Raw genomic sequence first — 19657 nt, 5'->3', positions numbered from 1 at the left:
GTAATGATGAACGACCATTAGTCTGTCCGTCACTGTCTGAGTCTGACCATTAGCGGTCGCAGCGCGTGGCACTCAGAGGAAATGATCAAGGAACGAATGTTCGTCTGAGAGCTAGAAGAAGAAAAAAAAAAAAGAATACAAGAAGAAAAGTCGTGGTCAGCTGTGGCTGAAGACGAAGTGGAGATCAGACGTATGGTAAAAAGGTGCAAAAAGATCAATATGTCTGAAAGGAAAGAGAAAGAAAATGGATGACGGATACATGAAAAAAAAAAAAAATCCTTTCATGATATGTTGGACGCGATGTGAGAAAATATCACTGATTTACTCCGCTGTGCCGTTCAGACGAGGACAATGATTCTATGTAATAAATTATTATGATTTTCTGTACAACATTAAATCATTGTTTGTTTAATTTAATTTGATAATGTGGTGTGTTGTACAAGCACGACTGAATACGAATCCAAATAGACGCAATCATTTGAGATGGAACCTGCCTCACAATGTTAATCCCGCACAAATAAATTACAAAGCAGTTACAAAGGTTACACCAATTATTTCAGTTTTAGCTGTTTGGCTTTTGTTTATCCAACTGACTTTGCTTCCATGGTAACTACAAGAAATTGTCAACTCTGCCTCTATCCAATTGAATAAAGCAATTACAATGCAAATGGATTTTGTCTCAATTACTTCTGCTCATTAAATGACTGTCACTGGACAGGTGCATGTGTGTGTGCAGTGTTCTGACTGATACAAGGTAGCAAATGAGTTTTTCCGTGGACAAACTGCCCAAGTTTGACCGGCCATTGATGACTCATGGGACACTGCACCTGTGTAGGCCAACACTGGCTTAAAAGTTACCAGTGCCAGATACAAGGATTATTCACGATATGTTATGTTGATATGATGTTGCATTAAGTTTGTGACAGAAACTGACAGACATATGATTAATTTAATGTACACCAGCGAATGTAGTTTGGTGTCTTTACGTGTCGGCTGTGTGGCTATTGTCACTCTGCCAATCATTTTATAGGGCAACCCCAATGCTTGGCAAATAATGACAGTTAGATCCCTGTACTGTATGGTCAGACATCAAAGAGTTTCCATTGTGGAGGATATGGGATTTTTCAGGCTTCTTTACTTTCTTTAAAGTTTTCATTTCTAGGTGATTTATAACATTTTTAAGACTATACCTAGGAGAGGTTTTGGATGGTTGACATTACTTGCATTTTTTGGATTCTGTTTTTAGCTCACAGGCATACTCATTTTCTGACAAAGAAAAAAAACCCACTGCAGAACTACTGGGTTATTAAAAGTACTTGACATTTTACCAGTGAATTCTCCAAATAAATGTCAAAGAAGTAAAAGAGAGAACTTGGTTTTTCACCATAGAGTGCGTTATCTAGCTGATGGGCCAATCTTGTTTCCTACTCACACAACACAGCACAAGGTGGTATCTAGACACTGAATGATGCTTACATAGAAACAGGTCAGGAGCATAAAGGAATACTTTTTGAAAATAAAGTTAAAGAGCACTTGGCTGATAAAAGAAATCAGACTAGATTCCTTACAGTGGGCTGCTGAGCCAGCCGATAAATGAAGTAAAAAAAATACATAAACTATGTATTAAACTCTATACGAAATCATCAGTTATTCACATTAATGCATGACTTGTTGTCTAGTTCAGAGTAACTTTCAATTGAGAAGATGTTAGACATTAAGACAGTAGGATCTCCAACACAGGGCCCTGCAGACTTGTACTAAAGTAGAGGGATAAGCAGGTAGTCTTTGTAAGACAATGAAAGGAACAGAAAAAAAAAAACAAAACGCACAGCTTTGCAACCGGGCATTCACCATTCAGTTATCTGAGATGGAGAGACAGAGCTAATCAGTCACAGTGAAGTGAAGCGTTAGCAATACAACCGAGAGAGAAAAAGGCAGCGTTAGGATAAACACAATTAGTCAAAGTGAGCTGCATAGCAGTAAACTAATGTACTGCGTCTTGCCGGTTTTGCGCAGGCCAAATCTAAAGGGAGGCATTTCTACTGAAAATAAATAAATAAATAAATAAACAAATAAAATAAAATAAATAAGGGGAGGGGATGTGGGTGGCGGCTATGTGAATCGGCATGGCTGACTTTCACGCTCTTGCTTTCTAATTTATTCTGATAGACACTGATAAATTAACTGAGCTCTCCCTCACTCAGGTGCCCCTGCATTCTAATGTAGACCCTGCTTATTGTGCACTAGGAACTCTGCATTAATGAAGGTCAGTGAAGAGATGACATTGGCGTCAACTCCGAAAGGTGTCTCTAGGTTGGAATAGATTTGAAGGACCCATTCATTTAAGCAGTGGTTACCTGATCTGCACAATTACGTTCCATGTCTTGCCTGACAGGAGCAAAAAAAAAAAAGAAGAAAAAAGTGGAACACCTTCCCTTGTCACTGCTGATATAAAATTTGAACATTAAAAGGAGACAGGAAAGTAACATCAGTATATTTGTTTGTCAAACAATAATTATTTACTTCAAATGCAGAGATATTATTATTAATAAGAATAATGTGCACGTGACTAAAGGATTCCTTTAAAATGGCACAGCTATTGCATTTCTGTTTCATGTTATATTAGAGCTAAAAACAGAGGCAGATTTCTTTCACTTAGTGTCAGGATAGAGTGAAAATAGAGTAAGATTTTCTTATGTAATCACTGATGGCATCTCTATTTCTTTATAGCTATTATCATTAATCTGTAGTACTGTGTCGTCCTCACTGGCACATAGTGAATCAACCGCTGAAGATCCTTGGTGGTTATGTATTAAATACCAATTATTTACAGCTGAGGAGATGAAAAGTGAAACATCAGAGAGGCAGAAATCTCTTCTCACCTTTTAGCCATCTGCAGAGTTTGAATTTGGTCCAGGACTATTTTTTATGGAAGAGAAGAGTCCATGAAATGCATCTCCACTCCACCAAGAGCTATCTCAGGTTCTAAAACCTATTCACACTAAAACCTGCTCTCAACTTTTTGTCATACTTAGATTTCTTTGAGTTAAGTACACCGTTCCTGGCTTAGCAGGTTCTTTTATCTATTCCTCTGTTTCATTACCTTTTTCCCGCTGGCACCAAAAAAGCATCATCTTACACGGAGAGAGAGAGAGAGTGAGTGAGAGAGAGAGAGAGTGAGAGAGAGAGAGAGAGAGAGAGAGAGAAAATATGCTTTACATGATAAAAACAAAAATATCTTTTGTATACTGTAACACTGACAGGAATTGGGTGCATGTGGGTCTATCACCTTTTGCATTATATACTGCTAAGAGAGTTTTTTGTCCCTGCAGCGGGGTTAGCTTTCACCAAAAAAAGTGACAGGCAATTAACAGAGCCTTGTTTTCCCTTACCCCCAGCCTACCTCTCGTTATGACTGAGTTTAGGATGACAAGGAGATAATATTGTAGTGTCTGAGGTTATTGATCTGAGCTATGTTGTGGAGTGCGGTGATTTAAACGCTGTGTGGGAGATGGACCAGTGAATTAGAAGCAGTCTATTGCAATCTGTGAACCTCATACCGAGTTCATCTCTTCATTTATCTCTCAAAGGGAAACTAAGACATTGATAAATATAATAATCCATAGACAGACTTAGTCATTTGAAGAACAAATAAAAAGTTAGTCATCTTACTCTCACTATGCCTACAATTTTCAGCCATGGAGAGTGGAAAAGCAGAGTTTTCATCTCAGCTATAGTTTTAATTACTCCTACGCACTGGAATAGGTTCACATTCCACATAAGAATTGGCATGAAGTTTCCTGTCTACATGAACAAACCGTGTGTGAACTACATATTTAAATGGAAAGTATCGAATCTGTTTCAGTGCCATAATGTCTGATCTGGGCACTGTCCTGAATTCATATACGCACATTAAATTCATATTCTACAGATATATGGAATATTACATATGCACATTTTGAGTCAGATCACATCGCACCACAAAATGGTAAACCGATCAGCCTTTTGCCACTTGCTCGCTCGATCTCTACGCTTTATCGTGCAAACAGAACGGGCCCTGGCAGCTGACAGTGGGGGAGATGGATGTGATTGTACCCAAAGAGAACAAGGGCAGAAGACTGTAGGGTCTCTTACAAGGTCAGGAGAACCAGGGCAGAGGTTGGAACCTCTCCATGTCCAAGAGGCAGTGGCTGAGCTAGACGTGGTCTATTATTCTCTATAGCAGGACCAGTGCTGTTTCTTGAAGTTCAGCCAAGTTTAGCAGGACAAAGCAAATTGCTCGGCTGATTTCAGAAGGCAAAAAAAAAAGGGCAAAAAAATAGACTTTCGACTGTTTTATCAGAGGTTCCATACCCCGAGTATCAACGCTGATTGCAATCACTTTCTGTCAATTTCATGTGAATTTACACACGAACAACCAAACTCAGACAGAAAGCTTGCAGAGCTACAGCACCATCGGCTGAAGTCGTCTTACCCTCTTTAACACTTTCCGAGCTTACGCTTGAGGGCTCTTACCTCCAGACAGTGTGGTGTTAAACCGTCCAAGTTGACAAACGCATCCCAATCAATCTCAGCTATCAGCTTGGTCAGAGGCTGGAGATATAACTATATTTTATTGAACTGTGCAGAGGACCACTTCATCCAAAGCAGTTGAGAATATTGATCCACGGTCAATACCAAGCATGGCTTTGGAAGACAACTTATAGATCTTTCCAACTCCTGTGGAGTTGTGCCTGCATTTGGATTCACTTACTGGCTTACAGTGTTCCAAGCTCAGAGTCTTTTAGGACTCTCTCCCCCTTTCCACCCAGAGGCTTCTGTGGCAGAGCTACAGCAGAGTCCAATTCTTCTTTGTACAGCTTCATTTACTGGATGCTGGGTGAGATAAGAGCTCGAGATGCATTAGCTCAAGAGTGATGAGTCTGGGAAACGTGAAAACATCAGAGATAGAGAATGCACTGCCATGTTATGATCATACTGATATTATACAGAAGATGGGAAAAAAAAACCAAACAAAAAAAAAAAACAGGATTAGTACCGCTAATATGCGATGCCAAGCCACTTCTGGGGGGTGGAGGAGTGGGGGATGGCGTGGAGGGCATAGAACCATCATGAAAGGCTGGATGCATTTTAGTCGTTCTTTAATATCTTGTATCTGAATATATTTCAAAGTACATCTTATGTTATCTGAGCAAAAAGGACCTCATCTGTTAGTTGCAAAAGCACAGAGATTTGCATTACAGCTTCTGCCTGATGTTGTTTTGTGTTAAAAAATTCAAATGGTTGTAGCAACTGTAGCCTTGTCCTTCCATGAGCTTTCCTAAATATTTGATGTTTACAGGCTTATCTTATTCGCAGTTCAAAAAGCATATCAGGAAAAAAAAAAGTTACAGTCCCTTTTTTTCAAATCGAGTACTCTCTCTTATCGGCAGATGTGCCAGTCAGCACCCTCTCACCTTAGAAGCCATCGTAGCGTGCCATTCTAGCACAACTTTCTGTCTCCCTCCTCTAGTTTCCCCAAACATTTTTAACTGAATTCAACATAATTAGCACTAATTGTCGATAAAATATTGCGGGCGGTCTAATCATTTCATTGTGACTCGGTAGTCAGAGAAATTTGACAGGATAGCTCAAACACAGAGCCTACCTAATACGTGTGCTCATCTCGCAGATCGAGGGCACGAGGAGAGGAGACAGATGTGAGTACAAACTGATGTGTGACAGCATACCAAAAACACATATTCCTTAATTTACTCATTTACTTTTATATTTCTATACGAATATTTTAGGATTTTACACGCAGTTAGGAGGTTTCGCTGTCCGTCTGCAAATTAAATATCACCCCAAGACAAACAAAAGGAAGCTTTACGATTTGTGTAGTCACACAAATCATGTCAGAAGCCTCTTTTCCGACTGGTACAAGCAACAGATATGTGACACCAGTGGATGTCGACTGCCCTTATTCAGTATGTAGTGAAAGAGACGGTCGTTCTAGAGTCAATCTGTTTTTGCGGACTTTAAAAAAAAAAATCAATAAGTTCTGCAGCAATTCTGATGTTTCCTAGGAATTCTCCACCCATCCTCCCGAAACACTCTTCCAATCAAACTGTGTTGTATTATCCTGCTCCTTCATTAGCTTGGTAATTGTTTACAAGAGCCGTTAATGCCCATAGTCATGGTAACTGTCATGGCTGAGTGGTTAAAAGGGATCTCAGAGCACCTGTCTGCCATACTAAACACCTACACTTACACGGACATATTTTCAATACAATTTTACACAGACATGTAAGAGTCTCAGACCTGTTTCAGTTTAATCAGGTTTCATGCCTTTTTTTTTGGTCAATATTTCAACATCTTTGAGCAATTTATCCATTTTCAAAAATCCTATAGGGTTTTAAAATTTTCCAGTGCAATCCTACCGGATTCACAAAATCCTACAGGGCTTTCTGTGATCTCTTTTAGAACTATTCTGGATTCTTAGTGGACACAGGCCTCCTTATCAGAAATCTGAAATAATTCTACTGGATCTCATAGGTTTCACAAGAGTCTTATAAGACTACCTGGAACCTTTTTTTTTTTAAACCAGATTTCAAATTTTAACAGCTTTCAAAAAGTGAAAGCATTAGCAATTTCGAATACTAATGATACTAATAGTTTTAAGTGATGTCGTTATTACTTGTGATATCTAACAATATAATTGTTATCTCAAGAGGTCTAATTATCATAGTATATTTTAAGTGACCTGTCGCTAACAGCTTAGGTTGCACAGTTACGTTCACTTTCTACTTGCTGATACAGTGTAACCATAACATGTGAGGACGGGGAGTGATACATTAGACATACGCTTGTGAGTATATTATTGTGAGATTATGGCAGAACTAAGGCAGAGCTACAAGTAAGTTACTGAATAACTTACTTTTTATATACAGCTGTAATAAGACAATGACATGTAAGTCATGTGACGAAGTTTGGGTGAGCTGAGACCCAGGAACTCATGTGCCCAAGAGAAGTGAGGTGTGGAATTGCTCATTTCTGTTTGAAATCTCTCGGGTGACTGGCTGGAAGAAGGCGACCTTTAGGCAAGGTAAGGAAAATACAGTGTTTTATTAACTGTAAGGTTAATCAGCTTACATTAATTATATTAAATGTCTTTATTTAAAATTTCAGAACACTTAAGACATTATTAGTTTTACGACTGATACTCAAACAAATCCATCAACTAAAATATTATTCACTGACATTTGTAGTGATGGCTATCCTACACACCAACCCTCGGTTTTCGGTGGTTTGTTGGCTTAGTCAACGCTAGCCAATCGTTTGTTTATATTTTACGTAGCTTGCATTCATTCTTGCTACATATATTCTTCAAATGATAGCAGTTAATGTTTTCTAATTAGCTAATAAGCTAACGTTAGCTGACTGGGATACTTGACTAGCCTACAAAGGTACCTCACTAGCTTTCAAGAGCCAGGGGCTGCAGTCTGTCATGAAAGCCCATATTTCAAACGGCATTCCGCGATCACCACGGCTAAAGCATCTCACATGGGTGACGCAAGAGGCAGCTAATCAGTTTTTGTTATGGGTCTGAACACCCTTGTTCATACTGTTTCGATCCCTCAAACTTAAAATAGTAGTGTGTTATCTCGGTTTCAAGATTTTCTTGTCAACACTTGCTACCAAGTGTTCCGTTTACACGTATATGACACATGACTCACCAGGCCTAAATAAACCACAGAAGTACAAGTAATGAAATAAAATAAATAAATAAAATAGAATAAAATAAACTAAATGTGTATATGTGATACAATCATTTGTAAACTATCTCTCTCTCTCTCTCTCTCTCTCTCAATATAAGTTGAGAACTACTTTTACTGGAGTAATATATCACCAAGGGTACGTTTGCTTTCACTCAAGTACAGGGGTCTGTGTACTTCATCCACCACTGCCTTAAGTCTTTAATGCTTTACATCCACCACACTTTACATCCACTGGAACTGTTCGTTTCCTTTCTCAGACGAGAAGCTGCCAGTGTTTGCCCTGGAGGAGAATGCAAGTCCCCCGGCAGACTGTTTGAAAGCGGAGTGAGCCGTGACCTGAATTCCCTCAGTGGAGAGCCTGGTGATTGATGACAGTTGACTCCTTTGACCTGGGTCTTGTGGTCAGACCTGTACAGGTGATGAGCTCCTCTGGTACTGTCTGACTCCTTGATTCTCCACAAGGCAAGGTCATTCATGGACAGAGACAGCCAGTAATGGAGTGACCTGGTCCTAATGGAATTCCGCAGGTGAGGGCCATCGGGCTGACGATATGAGAATTTCGCAGCGAAGGACAAATGCGTTCTGAGAGGGGGATTATTAAAAGTAGCAAATCCCTCTTTTATCATTCGAGCGCCAAATGCTTGGAAATGGTTTAAAAATTCAGTTTAACCTTACTGCTGATCCATAGAGGTTCTCTAGGGATCAGAAAATCAGAACTCCAAAATTTTCCAGGGGGGCCTCTGAAATGGATTAGACTGCTTTCATAGAAACTTCAAGATCAGAGGAATGCCTAACCAGGTCTTTAAGAGGGAAGACGTGACCAATCAACTAAATTAGGCCATAAAAGACATCTTAAATACAAAGTGGTTCTTCACATTGTCTGAATTAAACACTATTTTTGTCTATCAGCACAGGGGACGAGACCTCTTTAATTAAGTTAAGAGTTGCTTGAGAGACAGTTTAACGGGGAAAGCATTAAAGAATACCGTAAACAAACAAAAGGAGTGGACAGATAATCCATAAACAATTAATTAAGCCAGGAACTCTGTGGCTTCCTTACATATCAGTCACTTTAAATGATTGCAAGAAAGGAGAGAGGAGGACAGAGATGTTTACACTATCCCAGGTTAACAAGGCTGCACAAGGAGAGGAGAAACATAAAGTGGAGAAGAAAGGTGGGGAGGACAGTGAGAGAGAGAGAGAGAGAGACAGAGTAAAAGAAAAAGAGAGCAAAATCTTCCTTCTGTCCTCTTTCTGCAGGAGCCTCAGCAGCAGCAGTAGCAGCGATGCATCATTGACAATTTGCTATGCACAATTGCTGCTATTCAAAATATATTAGCGAGCCCATCTGGAAGGTCAGCAGGGTAATAGCTGTTGTATATTTTATGAGTGCAGGATGCATGGTCTGAGTTAATCACAAGGGAGAATATGATTCAGGTGAAGCCAGATAGACGGCGGCAAAGGAGTCATAACACGCAGCCCAATTTCACATCGTGCATGCTTACGAAGATCACCAAGTTTCAAACTCATGCCCTGTCAGGAAAATGACTAACATACAATAGAACATCCCCCCCAACCCCCTTTGTTGTCTCCTTAGGAAACACTTTTGGATTCATTCCATTCTAATGTTACACTCAGCTGTCACAATTCCTTTACAATTCTGTCTCTACATGAAAGGTTGGGGTGGATGTGCCCCAGACGTGATGCGTGGATCGTAGAATGAGAGCTGTCTTGTCGCTCGTAGCGCTGCACTCCGACAGCCAGCTAGATCGTTTTACAGTGATTGTTTTGTTATGCCGTTTTGCACGCAGTCCAGAGAGACATAAAAAATTAAATATGGATAAAAATAAGTGTTGTCTTACTGCATGTGTAAGTGCATAGGAGGATGTGAGATGCCCAGCGCTGAAGTCATATCAAGGAATTATGGTAATGCAATTCCCTGAAACCACCTACAGCTTTGCATAATTTAAAAGACATTCACGATATCTCGACAGAATCGAGTCTTTCACTGACACGTAAGGTTTTATGAATTATGTTATTAATGCTGCTGGCTATAAGGTTATAATTTCCATTTTGAGCGAGTTAAATGGATTTACTTTTTTTTTTATGAATCTACAGAGACTGGAAAATGACAGTTATTCACACAATATGTTTCTCTAATTTACGCTCACAAATAATGAGCTATTAAATTTTGAATCCATCTGTGAATGAAAAATAGAAAAAAAGAAAACCCAAACAAACTAAAACCTGAGCATCTAATTTCGAGATAAATTTTTGGCTATCTGATAACCACTTTTTTAAAAAGATCTGAGGACAGCTCATTGTGGGTGCATATAACTTTCCGCATTCTACAGTTGTTCCCCATCTCAATTGAAAGACTGCAATCTAAATATTGCAGATGTACCGAACACTTTTCTGCTCGGGTGTACTTAAAGTCCTTTCAGAAATACCGATGTGAATTACACCAGATTTTTCATTCTTTAATAATGAAGGCAATGAAGAAATGAACACTAACCTGAATCTCCACACCATAACCCATATAGACGGTCACGGTGTAGGTGCAGTCCAAACCTGAGTAGTACCATGAACTGGACACCTGCGGAGTCTCAATGTATCCCCCTGGTGCTGTAAAATTTGTGTGGCACGGAACTGCAAAAAATAAAAAAAAAGACAGAAAGAGAAAAGATGGCATTAAGGTCCAGCGAGCCTCCCTCACTCCCTTGATCCCACTTCATTCCACGCCTCCCCACTTTAATTGCCTTTCAAGGGTTTTTCATTTTCTGTCAGGATCAACGGGAAACTGTTTTTGTCCCTTGGTGCGTGTGCATGTTGGGGGGACAAATCTGGTGGAAAGTGACCTGCCGGGAGATCATTTTCCAGTTGCCTTCGGGTTATTCTGCCTGGCTGCCTTATTTATCATCTCTTATAGTTCAAACCAGCCATGGTTGTGAACCATAAGCCAGAAACATGGGGGACTATTCGGCAACCGCACACCTCCATTTGATTGGTCAGTGTGACTCTAGATCAACAGCACAAAGGCCATCTCCTATCGGCTCCTGTCTCCAATTTACAGATTATACTAGGAACAGTTTTGGCCCCCACCCTAAACAAAAGCCCCACTGGGTTGGACAAAAAATTCAACAGAGACATAGGGACACTGTTACTGTCCAAACCGCTCAGAGCCAGACTGCTAGTTTTCTTCTCTTTTAAAAAAATGGCCACAGAAGATAACACTCAGAAATCTTGTCTCCATGACTGCACTTTTAGAAGCATTGATCGACTGTGAGTTGACCATGATATGATTAATTTAAGAACCATGGCTATTTAAACATAAGAGCACAGGCAGACACACCTAAGGAGACAGTGCATCTAATGAAACTATGGTCATGATACCATTTGGATTAAATGCCCACATTCCTCTAAACCACAATATGATCATGAATACAACTACTTGTTTAGCCAAGGAATGTTTACTGGTATTGCATGGTAGGGTTTCTGTATGGAGTGGGTGGTGCTAACCTGGTGTTTGCATGGTGGTAATTATGGTCGTTGTAATAATAGTGGTTGTCGTGGTTTCATCATCTGATTCCCCAGACACTGGTGAGGCCACTGCAGTGACCTCGTTGGACGGAGCCTCGTGCCCAAGCCTGGCCTTCAGCGTCTCCTTTACTTCCTCGGCCTTGAGGGAGGACACGGCAACAGGAGATTGGGTCATTACCATGGCGACGTCCTCTTGGTCTAACGGTTCACCAGGAGAAGTTTTGCAGGGAGGGGCCATAGACGTGTGCATGACGGTGGTGGTGAGCGACTCAGTGGTTACCGATTCGCTTTGGGACTTGGAGTTCTCCCCATCGGCATGTTTTGGAGCTGTGGATTCGTGTGTCTCTGAGACAGCCGGGGTAGCGGCGTTCACGGTTGACGGAGCCGCCGTGGTGGGAGAGGGGGCGGCTATGTCGGAGAACGCCGGCGCGTCCTCGTGAGGAACCGACTGGGTGAAGTGGTCTCTGAAGAAGCGCGTGGCGGAGGCGGGCGTCGTATGATAACCGTCCGCTCCTCCGCTGTCCTCAAAAAACTGCTGGTGACCTGAATGCACCGAATCACGCCAAGCAAACCCTTTAAAAGGGGGATGGTGGTTAAGGCCAGAGAAAGGAGGCGCAGTCGTGACCACAGGGAGGTCTCTGTCCGTATCATGCGTTATTCCTTGAGAGTTAGCTGCTTCTCCTCCCTCCTGCTGCCCTCCTCTCTGAGTTACTGCGATGTTTCCCTCGACAAAAGTACCTGGAGGAGACACAACCAGAGAATGAAACTTGCGGAATTCTCTCATTGAATTTTCCAACCATGCATGACTTTTGGTATATAGTGCAACAATTCTGCACTGAGAATCCAATAGGTTTTTTTTTTTCCTTTCTTGGCTTTCAGTGACAGAATATCTTGGCATGAAAAAACCCCCCAAAAAACAGGAGGTAAACTTGCAACAAATGCATTTTAATTATGGCCTTGGGTAAGTAAGCATTAGCACTACTAAGCCATTCTGTGATTATGCTGCATTTACGTCCAGGGGTCAGGCACTTGCAGAACATTAACAGAGGGAAAGCAGAGACGCTGACACCGTGGTAAAACAGATTACGATGAGAGGATCCTTTGAAAAACGAGCTCCGAACACCGTGGCAAACTGATAGCCTGCCTCTTGATAATTGCTCATTTGAATATTTTTCCCCTCCCTCCCCCTCGCCAATTAATAAAACTAAATATTCAGCGCCGGGCGCCTTTAACGAGCAGATTTGATAAGTGTGGCATGGAGAATGGATATCCCCCACCTGCACCTGGAGCGATCTAATCAGCGGCCCTTCAGGAAACTACCAGGCTACCGTGTGCTCAGGAAAGTGTTGATTTCTCTACAATGCTTCATTTCCACCTTAATAGCTCCTTCTCTCTTTCTCTCTCTCGCTGTCTTATTTCTAATGGCAATCTGCTTCAAACAGTAGGGTTTATTGTATCAGCAACATGTTCTGCCGAACACATCTTGCAGCAGATGGCACAAATTCCTCACCCAACCACAGAAATCATAGGTGTCAAGAAAGGGTGGAGAAAAAACAAAACAAAAAACAGATGATATCTCAAACCAAACGGAACTGACAGACTATTTTTCTCTCGCTTATTCTTTGAAATGTCAAAAGTGGAAGTGTACCTTGTTTTTTTTTTTTTGTTCTGGTAAGTGATGGGTGTTTTATGTAAGATCGACTCTTCGGCGTGGATAAAATCAAATCTACATCTGACATGTCATTTTGATACAGAGGTATAGCAAAACCTTGTGTCCTTGTCATGCATGGGAAACAAAACACAGCATGTCAGTGGCACTAATAAGGATACAGGCTTCCTAAGGATCTTCACTGGTGATCTGATTTAAATAATTATACAATAATACTTCCACGGCTAACCTCGTCAGATCAACCAGTGAGCGTGTTCTGGATTAGGCTAATTATCCATTGCATCGTTTAACCATTAGCAAGTAACTGTTTAGAAACTGAACAGAGAAATGGGTGACGCTGATGCTGATGAAAAGCATCAGTATCAGCTGCAGCTTTGCCAAAAGACACAGTGACATTCTGTCTCCACTTTAAGACTTAAAACAAACTGAAGTGTATTGGGATTGTATGTTTAAAAAAAAAAAAAAAAACCTATCAAAACAGTGTTTTGGGCTGTACTCCCTTGTGTAAACATAGCTTTGAGGAACATGGAAAACACACACGCTCCAGCCAAGAGAGTAAAACTCCAAAGCAAAGTGAGGCAAAAGCTATAGTTAACCGAGGCATTGGAGATTCGAGTGGGTCTTGAACTCCTTCTGGCTTTCGCCGTTAGAGCTGCTATAGCAAACAGATTGCCTGAAATATCTATTCTGAAATCTCTCAGTTTCCCCAGTCTCCACAGACACAACGTGACTTTCAAATAACCCTGGGCTATTTTAGAAGCTTGTGACACTAACCGCTGGGGAGATCCGTTTTGATCTGCCTCTATTTTATTTTCTTGCAAAAGTAGTGTTTAAAACTCCTTTAAAATAATACCCTTTGAAAAACAAATCTAAGTTTGGGTGCATCACTGCAACTTCAGTATCACTTGCTAATGAGTTTGTGTTTGCGTGTGCGTGTACGTGTGAGAGAGAGAGAGAGACAGAGAGAGAGCTGGAGGGTTAGAGAGAGAAGAAACGGCATGTGAGAGGGAGAGAAAGATAGAAAAAGAAAGATGGTATTTAAGAAAGAGACAGAAAGAGAGAGAGAGAGAAAGAGCAGAAAGGGTAATGACTGTGTTGTTTTTCTGACAGGCACTCTGTCTGCCACATTCCCATTACTCTCTTGTCCATTAAGCTGCCTGGTGTCGCTGCCCCGCAACCAATCAACCGACACTCTAACACCAACTCTCAGAAGCACTTCACCAGAGAAACTTCTAGCTCCTTTTTGTTTGCTTCTCGGTACTCCTCTTCGATTTGATTTTGTTGGGGGTTTGTTTATTACAGTGCTTGTAAACATGGGCCAGAGATCGAGAGAGAATTATTTTATGAAAACATGAGTTGTTTCGCTTTAACAATCTTATGCTGCAGTTAAGTCTGTTCTAAAAATGAGAACAACAAAATAAGAACAACAAAATAAGAACAACGAAAAAAGGTGAAGAAAGAAGTTAAAAAAAAAAAAAACGTAGGGCTCTCTGACACTCTTTGTGAAATTCAGTGAATGGATTTAAGGGTAAAATTCTGTAACAAAACTTTTCTGTTCTCACATATAATAAAATCTTTAACTGCAGGGACCTGTCAAGCTTTGCCTTTTGTTGAAAGGAACAAACTCTCTTGGTTCTCTAAAGCTGAGCACGGAGCTTCATGTCTTGTTTTGGTCTGAGATAAAGGTTGTTAAACTCTTACAATTAATTATAAAACTAAAGGATTAAAACAGCTCTCTCCTGGGTCTCTCTTTTCTTTTTGGAAGACAACACAACACTTTTTTTTCTCCTTCTTTTTTCTCCTTTGGTACAGAAACTAGTTAGCCTACACCAGTTTTGGAATCCTCCATAAAAAACAAAACAAAACAAAACAAAAAAAACAAGTCTGTTTGCTTTCTTAAGAAAAAAAAGATATCTCGTAATATCACAACTCCAGGTGTAACGGAATAATAGTCTGTTTTCCTCTGATAATGGAACTACAGCCAGTTTCAACAGTAAATGCTACAAGTGCAAGGCCACGCATCAGTAACCAGCCAATTTCAAATGCTTGTCATGCACCTGCACGCTGTAGTTCTATTGAGTAAATCTGCTATTAATCAGAGAGGGAACTTTGGTTACAATGTACAATCATTTGGAAATGCCCTGAAATGGCATGTTTCTTTTTTTTTTATAGATAGAAGTTTACCAGAGTGCCCTGTTATTGGAACCAAAAGTGTTTGACTTTGACAGTAAAGAATGGGGGGCATTAGATAGAGAGAGAGAGAGAGAGAGAGTGAGAGAGAGAGAGAAACACGTCACAAGGTTGGCTTCCTCGCCAGCCACTCGGCAAGTCCTCAACTCAATTTCCTCCAGCGCTGTTTGCATTGATTAAGGTATTTCTGTCTCCTTGAAAAGCGTGCTTCATTGTCCTAGTTCTAAATGAGTTTGGATAGCTGCTGTGCAAGAAGTATGGAGCTGGCAAGGAGAACGAGAGAGAGAGAGACAGAGATAGAGAGAGAGAGAGACAGAGATAGACATAGATGGAGAAAGAGAGAGAGAGAGAGAGAGAGAGAGGCTGCAAGCTCCACAACACAGAGAAAGGATTATAAGAAAGGTGAATGACTGGAAGGCAAAGCACTCTCCTTCCCGTTGTGTATGGCATCAATAATGCACTGGGGAAACTCACACACACACACACACACACACACACACACTGCCTCCTTCAAAGCTATACGTCTGTTCAAGGTTTATATATAACAGCCCGTGCCTTTCCGCCAGCAGTCCAGCTCCACACAAACACACCTCCGAGAAGGAGGCTACCCCTGACTCCGCGTAATGAAAAAAGAAAACAAGGCAAGGGAAAACAAATCTAGTTGTTTTGCTCAGGCACAAACAAAAAAAAAAAGAAAAAAAAAAAGAAAGAGAGGGAAAAAAGCACAAGCTGGCCCTTGCTCCCTTGAACATTCAGAGGCTGGGGTTTGATATTTCTGTCATACACCCTTTGCACCTGTACATCCTCTCAGAAAACCTCAGACGATGGGTCAGGACGAAAATGAGCACGGAGCGACTGTGATGACTTCCACTGACGTATTTAGATTTACATGTACGTGGTCAGGTCACATAACCTTTCTCCTGTCCCCTCACGGGCTTTCACGGAAATCATTTTATGACCTCTGCACAAAAGTATGATTTTAGCCACACGCTGGTAAAGCCCTTGTCTTTTCAATTGCTCTGTTGTGTTTTTATGTCTAGAAATCCAAATATGTGCCCTTTTTTATATATATATAGTTTTTGATCATTTATTTGTTTTTGTCATAATGTCTTGTGGTGGCTGAGAGTTAGGTGTTAGCAGAACCTCTGTAATGCATTTTGGACAATATGCTTAAAAAGTGCTAAATGTAATTAGCACCATTAAAATAGGTTTCATGTATCAATGGATGGTATTTTATTTGCAGCAATTCCGAGCATTAAAATCATTCTAAGTCTAACATTTCACACACGACCTTTTACATTTCACATTGCCTGTAGAATATATTGTAATGCTTCTTTTCTGTGACTTTCAGCCTAATTGTGAATCACAGGGACACCACAGAAACACTGTGGTAAAGAGATGGCAGAGAAGGAGACATGTTGATTCAACAAAAACATTATTTGTCTAACTCAAAGAATCTTTTCATAATTAAGAGAAAACCACGAAGGTTATGTCCTTATGTACCCCCCTCCCCCCCATGTTTGTTTTCACCATCCTAATGAGAACAGAGAGAACTGTCATTATCAATACACTTCAGATTTGAACTGTGGAAAGCATAGATCACATGACAAGCTGATCTCAGATCGACAGATGCTAGCGAAAAGTCTCTCTGCTGACTGCTTTGCCTAACTGGTCACTGGTGGCTCAGTGCCTGCCATGCGACCTTCTCATCAGGTAAACTCATCCTCACCCCCCCCCCCCCCCAACCTCCACCCCCTCCCCCTCCATCTCTGCCTCTCTCTTTCTCCCCCTTTCTCTCTCAGTCAAAGTCAGCAGTCAACACTCTTAGATACACAAAGAGAGACTCTGAATGAAGGGAAATGGCCTCAAGAAGCACTTTGATCTTTATCATTTGGGCTTTTCAAAGGCCGCCACCGAAAATTGGCTTATCGTGAGCAAAAAAGCCCCGACTGCCGTTTAAAAACCACTGATTAAACCTCTGAGAGTCGATTGAGCCGAGCAACGGCTTTTGAACCGAATCTCAAACTTTTGCTCGCGAGCTGTTCATAGAGGCATCTTGGCCGTTATTACAAATAAAAAAACAAATCAAAACTGGTAAGCGCACAGCCCTTTCATCAGTACTATCTGTGTGTCCTAAAATAGTTAGAGAGAGAAGAAACGCATCTTTTTTTTTTAACAATAATGAAACAGCATAGCTTGTTGTGAATATATATATATATATGTATGTATGTATGTATATATATATTTTTTTAAGGATGAGACCAAGTGTTATTTATCAGTCAGGTGAATCATTTAGTCCGAGAGTCTAAAAGAAACAAATGAATCAGTCAAGGCCAGTTGTGTGTCTCTGAAGTGTCCCATCACTCAAAATCACGCATTGAATCCTAGCCTCTGACACCAAAGAATGCTTACACAGAGATAACAAACATATCTGCATGAAATATGAATCACCCCTACACACACACACACACACACTTTACAACACAAGGAGGCTCTTCAAATAGCAGTTATGGTGAGTGCTTTTCAGACAAATGAGTAAGAAGAGCGAGGCGACTAAGATGTGTCTTCTTTCAGTTTGATTTTCTTTGATTCGTCCTCACGTAGAGTTCGCCCACTCTGTGGCACACACACAAAAGGCCACATAATTAATCTGTTTGGTTGGCTGTGTGTTTTTTTGGCAGAATCCAGGTACATGGGCGTAAAGAGAGACAGAGAGAGAGAATGAGAGAGAGAGAGAGAGAGAGAGAGAGAGAGAATGAGAGAATGAGAGAGAGACACATGGGGACTGGGAAGGCTGAGTAATCATTTCAACAACACATGTACACACACACACACACACACATACACACACATTGACACAGATCTTTAGCCCTCAATTCACACAGACACACACTTCCCTATTAAAGAAAGGAATAAAGGAATAAAAGTACAAAGTTCATAGTTTGTCTTGCTATGACAATACTGAGTGTTGTTACATTACAGAGCAAAGTAAATGTATGAATTGGTTCTGTGAAAGTCAAGCCTTCAATGTAAAAATGTTATATCAATGCAAACGCATTTTTATAAAAGAGTGGTCGAACTTCACAGAGCTGGAGAACCCACTGCTTATTTTATGTGAGCTAGTGTATAGACTAGATACACACACACAGCAACAAAGCTACTGCATTTTCATCATTCAAACGATTCAGGTCAAGGTCCTAATGACAAAAAACTCCCGGTTAAAAAGAACTAACTGAGAGTCTACACATGTGAGATGTAAAACGAACGTATACCTTAGACAGCATATTTGCACTTTTAATCAGTCCGGCTTTGGGGCTTCTGGTAGGTGAGAGAGAGGGGCAGAGAGAGAGAGAGAGAGAGAGAGAGAGAGACAAGCACAAAACTCAAGTGCCAAAGTACACAATAGAAATGTGGCAACTTCTTTGGATGTGACAAAAGACTGACGTATCCTGCAGCTTTGCACTGACACACACGTCCAAACACACATTCATTATCCTCAAAACCCCTAACACATAATTCAAAGGGCTTTTGAATCCCCAAGATGGAAGAGAGAGAAAACATTCTCTCCTACAGCCTTATTCTGTCACAACAGTTCAGTCCAAAGTTAGCTGCCAAAGCAAAAAAAAAAAACAGGCGTATTCGACATGCTTCACATTTTATCAAAGGTAACAAAGGCAATTTGCAGTGCCTGCAGAAGAGAAGCCAGCACTACATCTCAAAAATGCAAACAGAGGGGAAAAAAACACCAAAAAAAAAAAAAGAACGAGCAGTTTAAAAGGGCCACGCAGACGAATCTTAGGCGGTATATGACTAAACTCATTCAAACCGGTACATGCAAACAAATAGACAGGACGGAAAGGCAGGACAAGTACATTTTTTTCCTGACAGTGCCATTACACAGATCTGTCTTGGTTAATACTCAGTGGATGCGAGTGCTCTGACGTAGCCTCGGCTGTGCTACGCCGCGGGGCAGATGCTAGCATGCTAGCATCCGTTAAAAACAAAAATCAAATGTCTGCTTCATTCTCTTTCTCACTCTTTCTTTTTCCTATCAAGATGCTGTTGTTCTTTTCACAGCTTAGCATCAGAACCATCTGTAAAAACTAGAAAACAGCATGCCCCAATGTAATAGCGATTTCTCTAGGCCTCCGCTCTCTTCCACTCGCCCCAAACACGAATGCCGAGGTACGGATTGCAAAATGTCATTCTTGTAGTGCAGGAGAGACGTGTGATGGTGTCGGGGTCCCCGCAGGACAGTAGAAAAGTGTCCTTTAACACTGGCCGAGACACTTTCGGAAAAGGTCACTCTCACATCTCCATAATGACCAGAGACAAAGCCCAGGCAGGCCGGATCAATGCAAGGACACCTGCTATCAGTGGTTGCTCATCGATCGGCAGGGCTGAGAGAAGCCCGGTGATGCACTCGGCAAAGGTGCTTCTGCTCCGTCTCGCTGGGAGGGTGGAGGGGTGGTGGAGGTTGGCGGTGGGGGCTTCGCAACAA

At 41.1% G+C, this 19657-nt stretch overlaps 1 protein-coding gene across 1 annotated transcript in view; it reads right to left on the bottom strand.

The window, feature by feature from the left end:
• Positions 1 to 19657, bottom strand: part of sez6b (seizure related 6 homolog b) — a 130560-nt gene that overhangs the window by 54514 nt on the left and 56389 nt on the right. The window contains exons 3-4 of the mRNA XM_030778118.1: positions 11277 to 12035; positions 10273 to 10406 (exon numbers count right to left, since the gene is read on the bottom strand). Coding sequence (XP_030633978.1) covers positions 10273 to 10406; positions 11277 to 12035 — 893 coding nt within the window. The remainder of the gene's footprint in view (positions 1 to 10272; positions 10407 to 11276; positions 12036 to 19657) is intronic.

Source organism: Chanos chanos, chromosome 6 (genome assembly GCF_902362185.1).
Source record: "Chanos chanos chromosome 6, fChaCha1.1, whole genome shotgun sequence".
In the NCBI taxonomy this organism is placed as follows: Eukaryota; Metazoa; Chordata; class Actinopteri; order Gonorynchiformes; family Chanidae; genus Chanos; species Chanos chanos.
The sequence above is the reverse complement of the archived record's forward strand: the minus strand, read 5'-3'. Positions and strand labels throughout refer to the sequence as shown.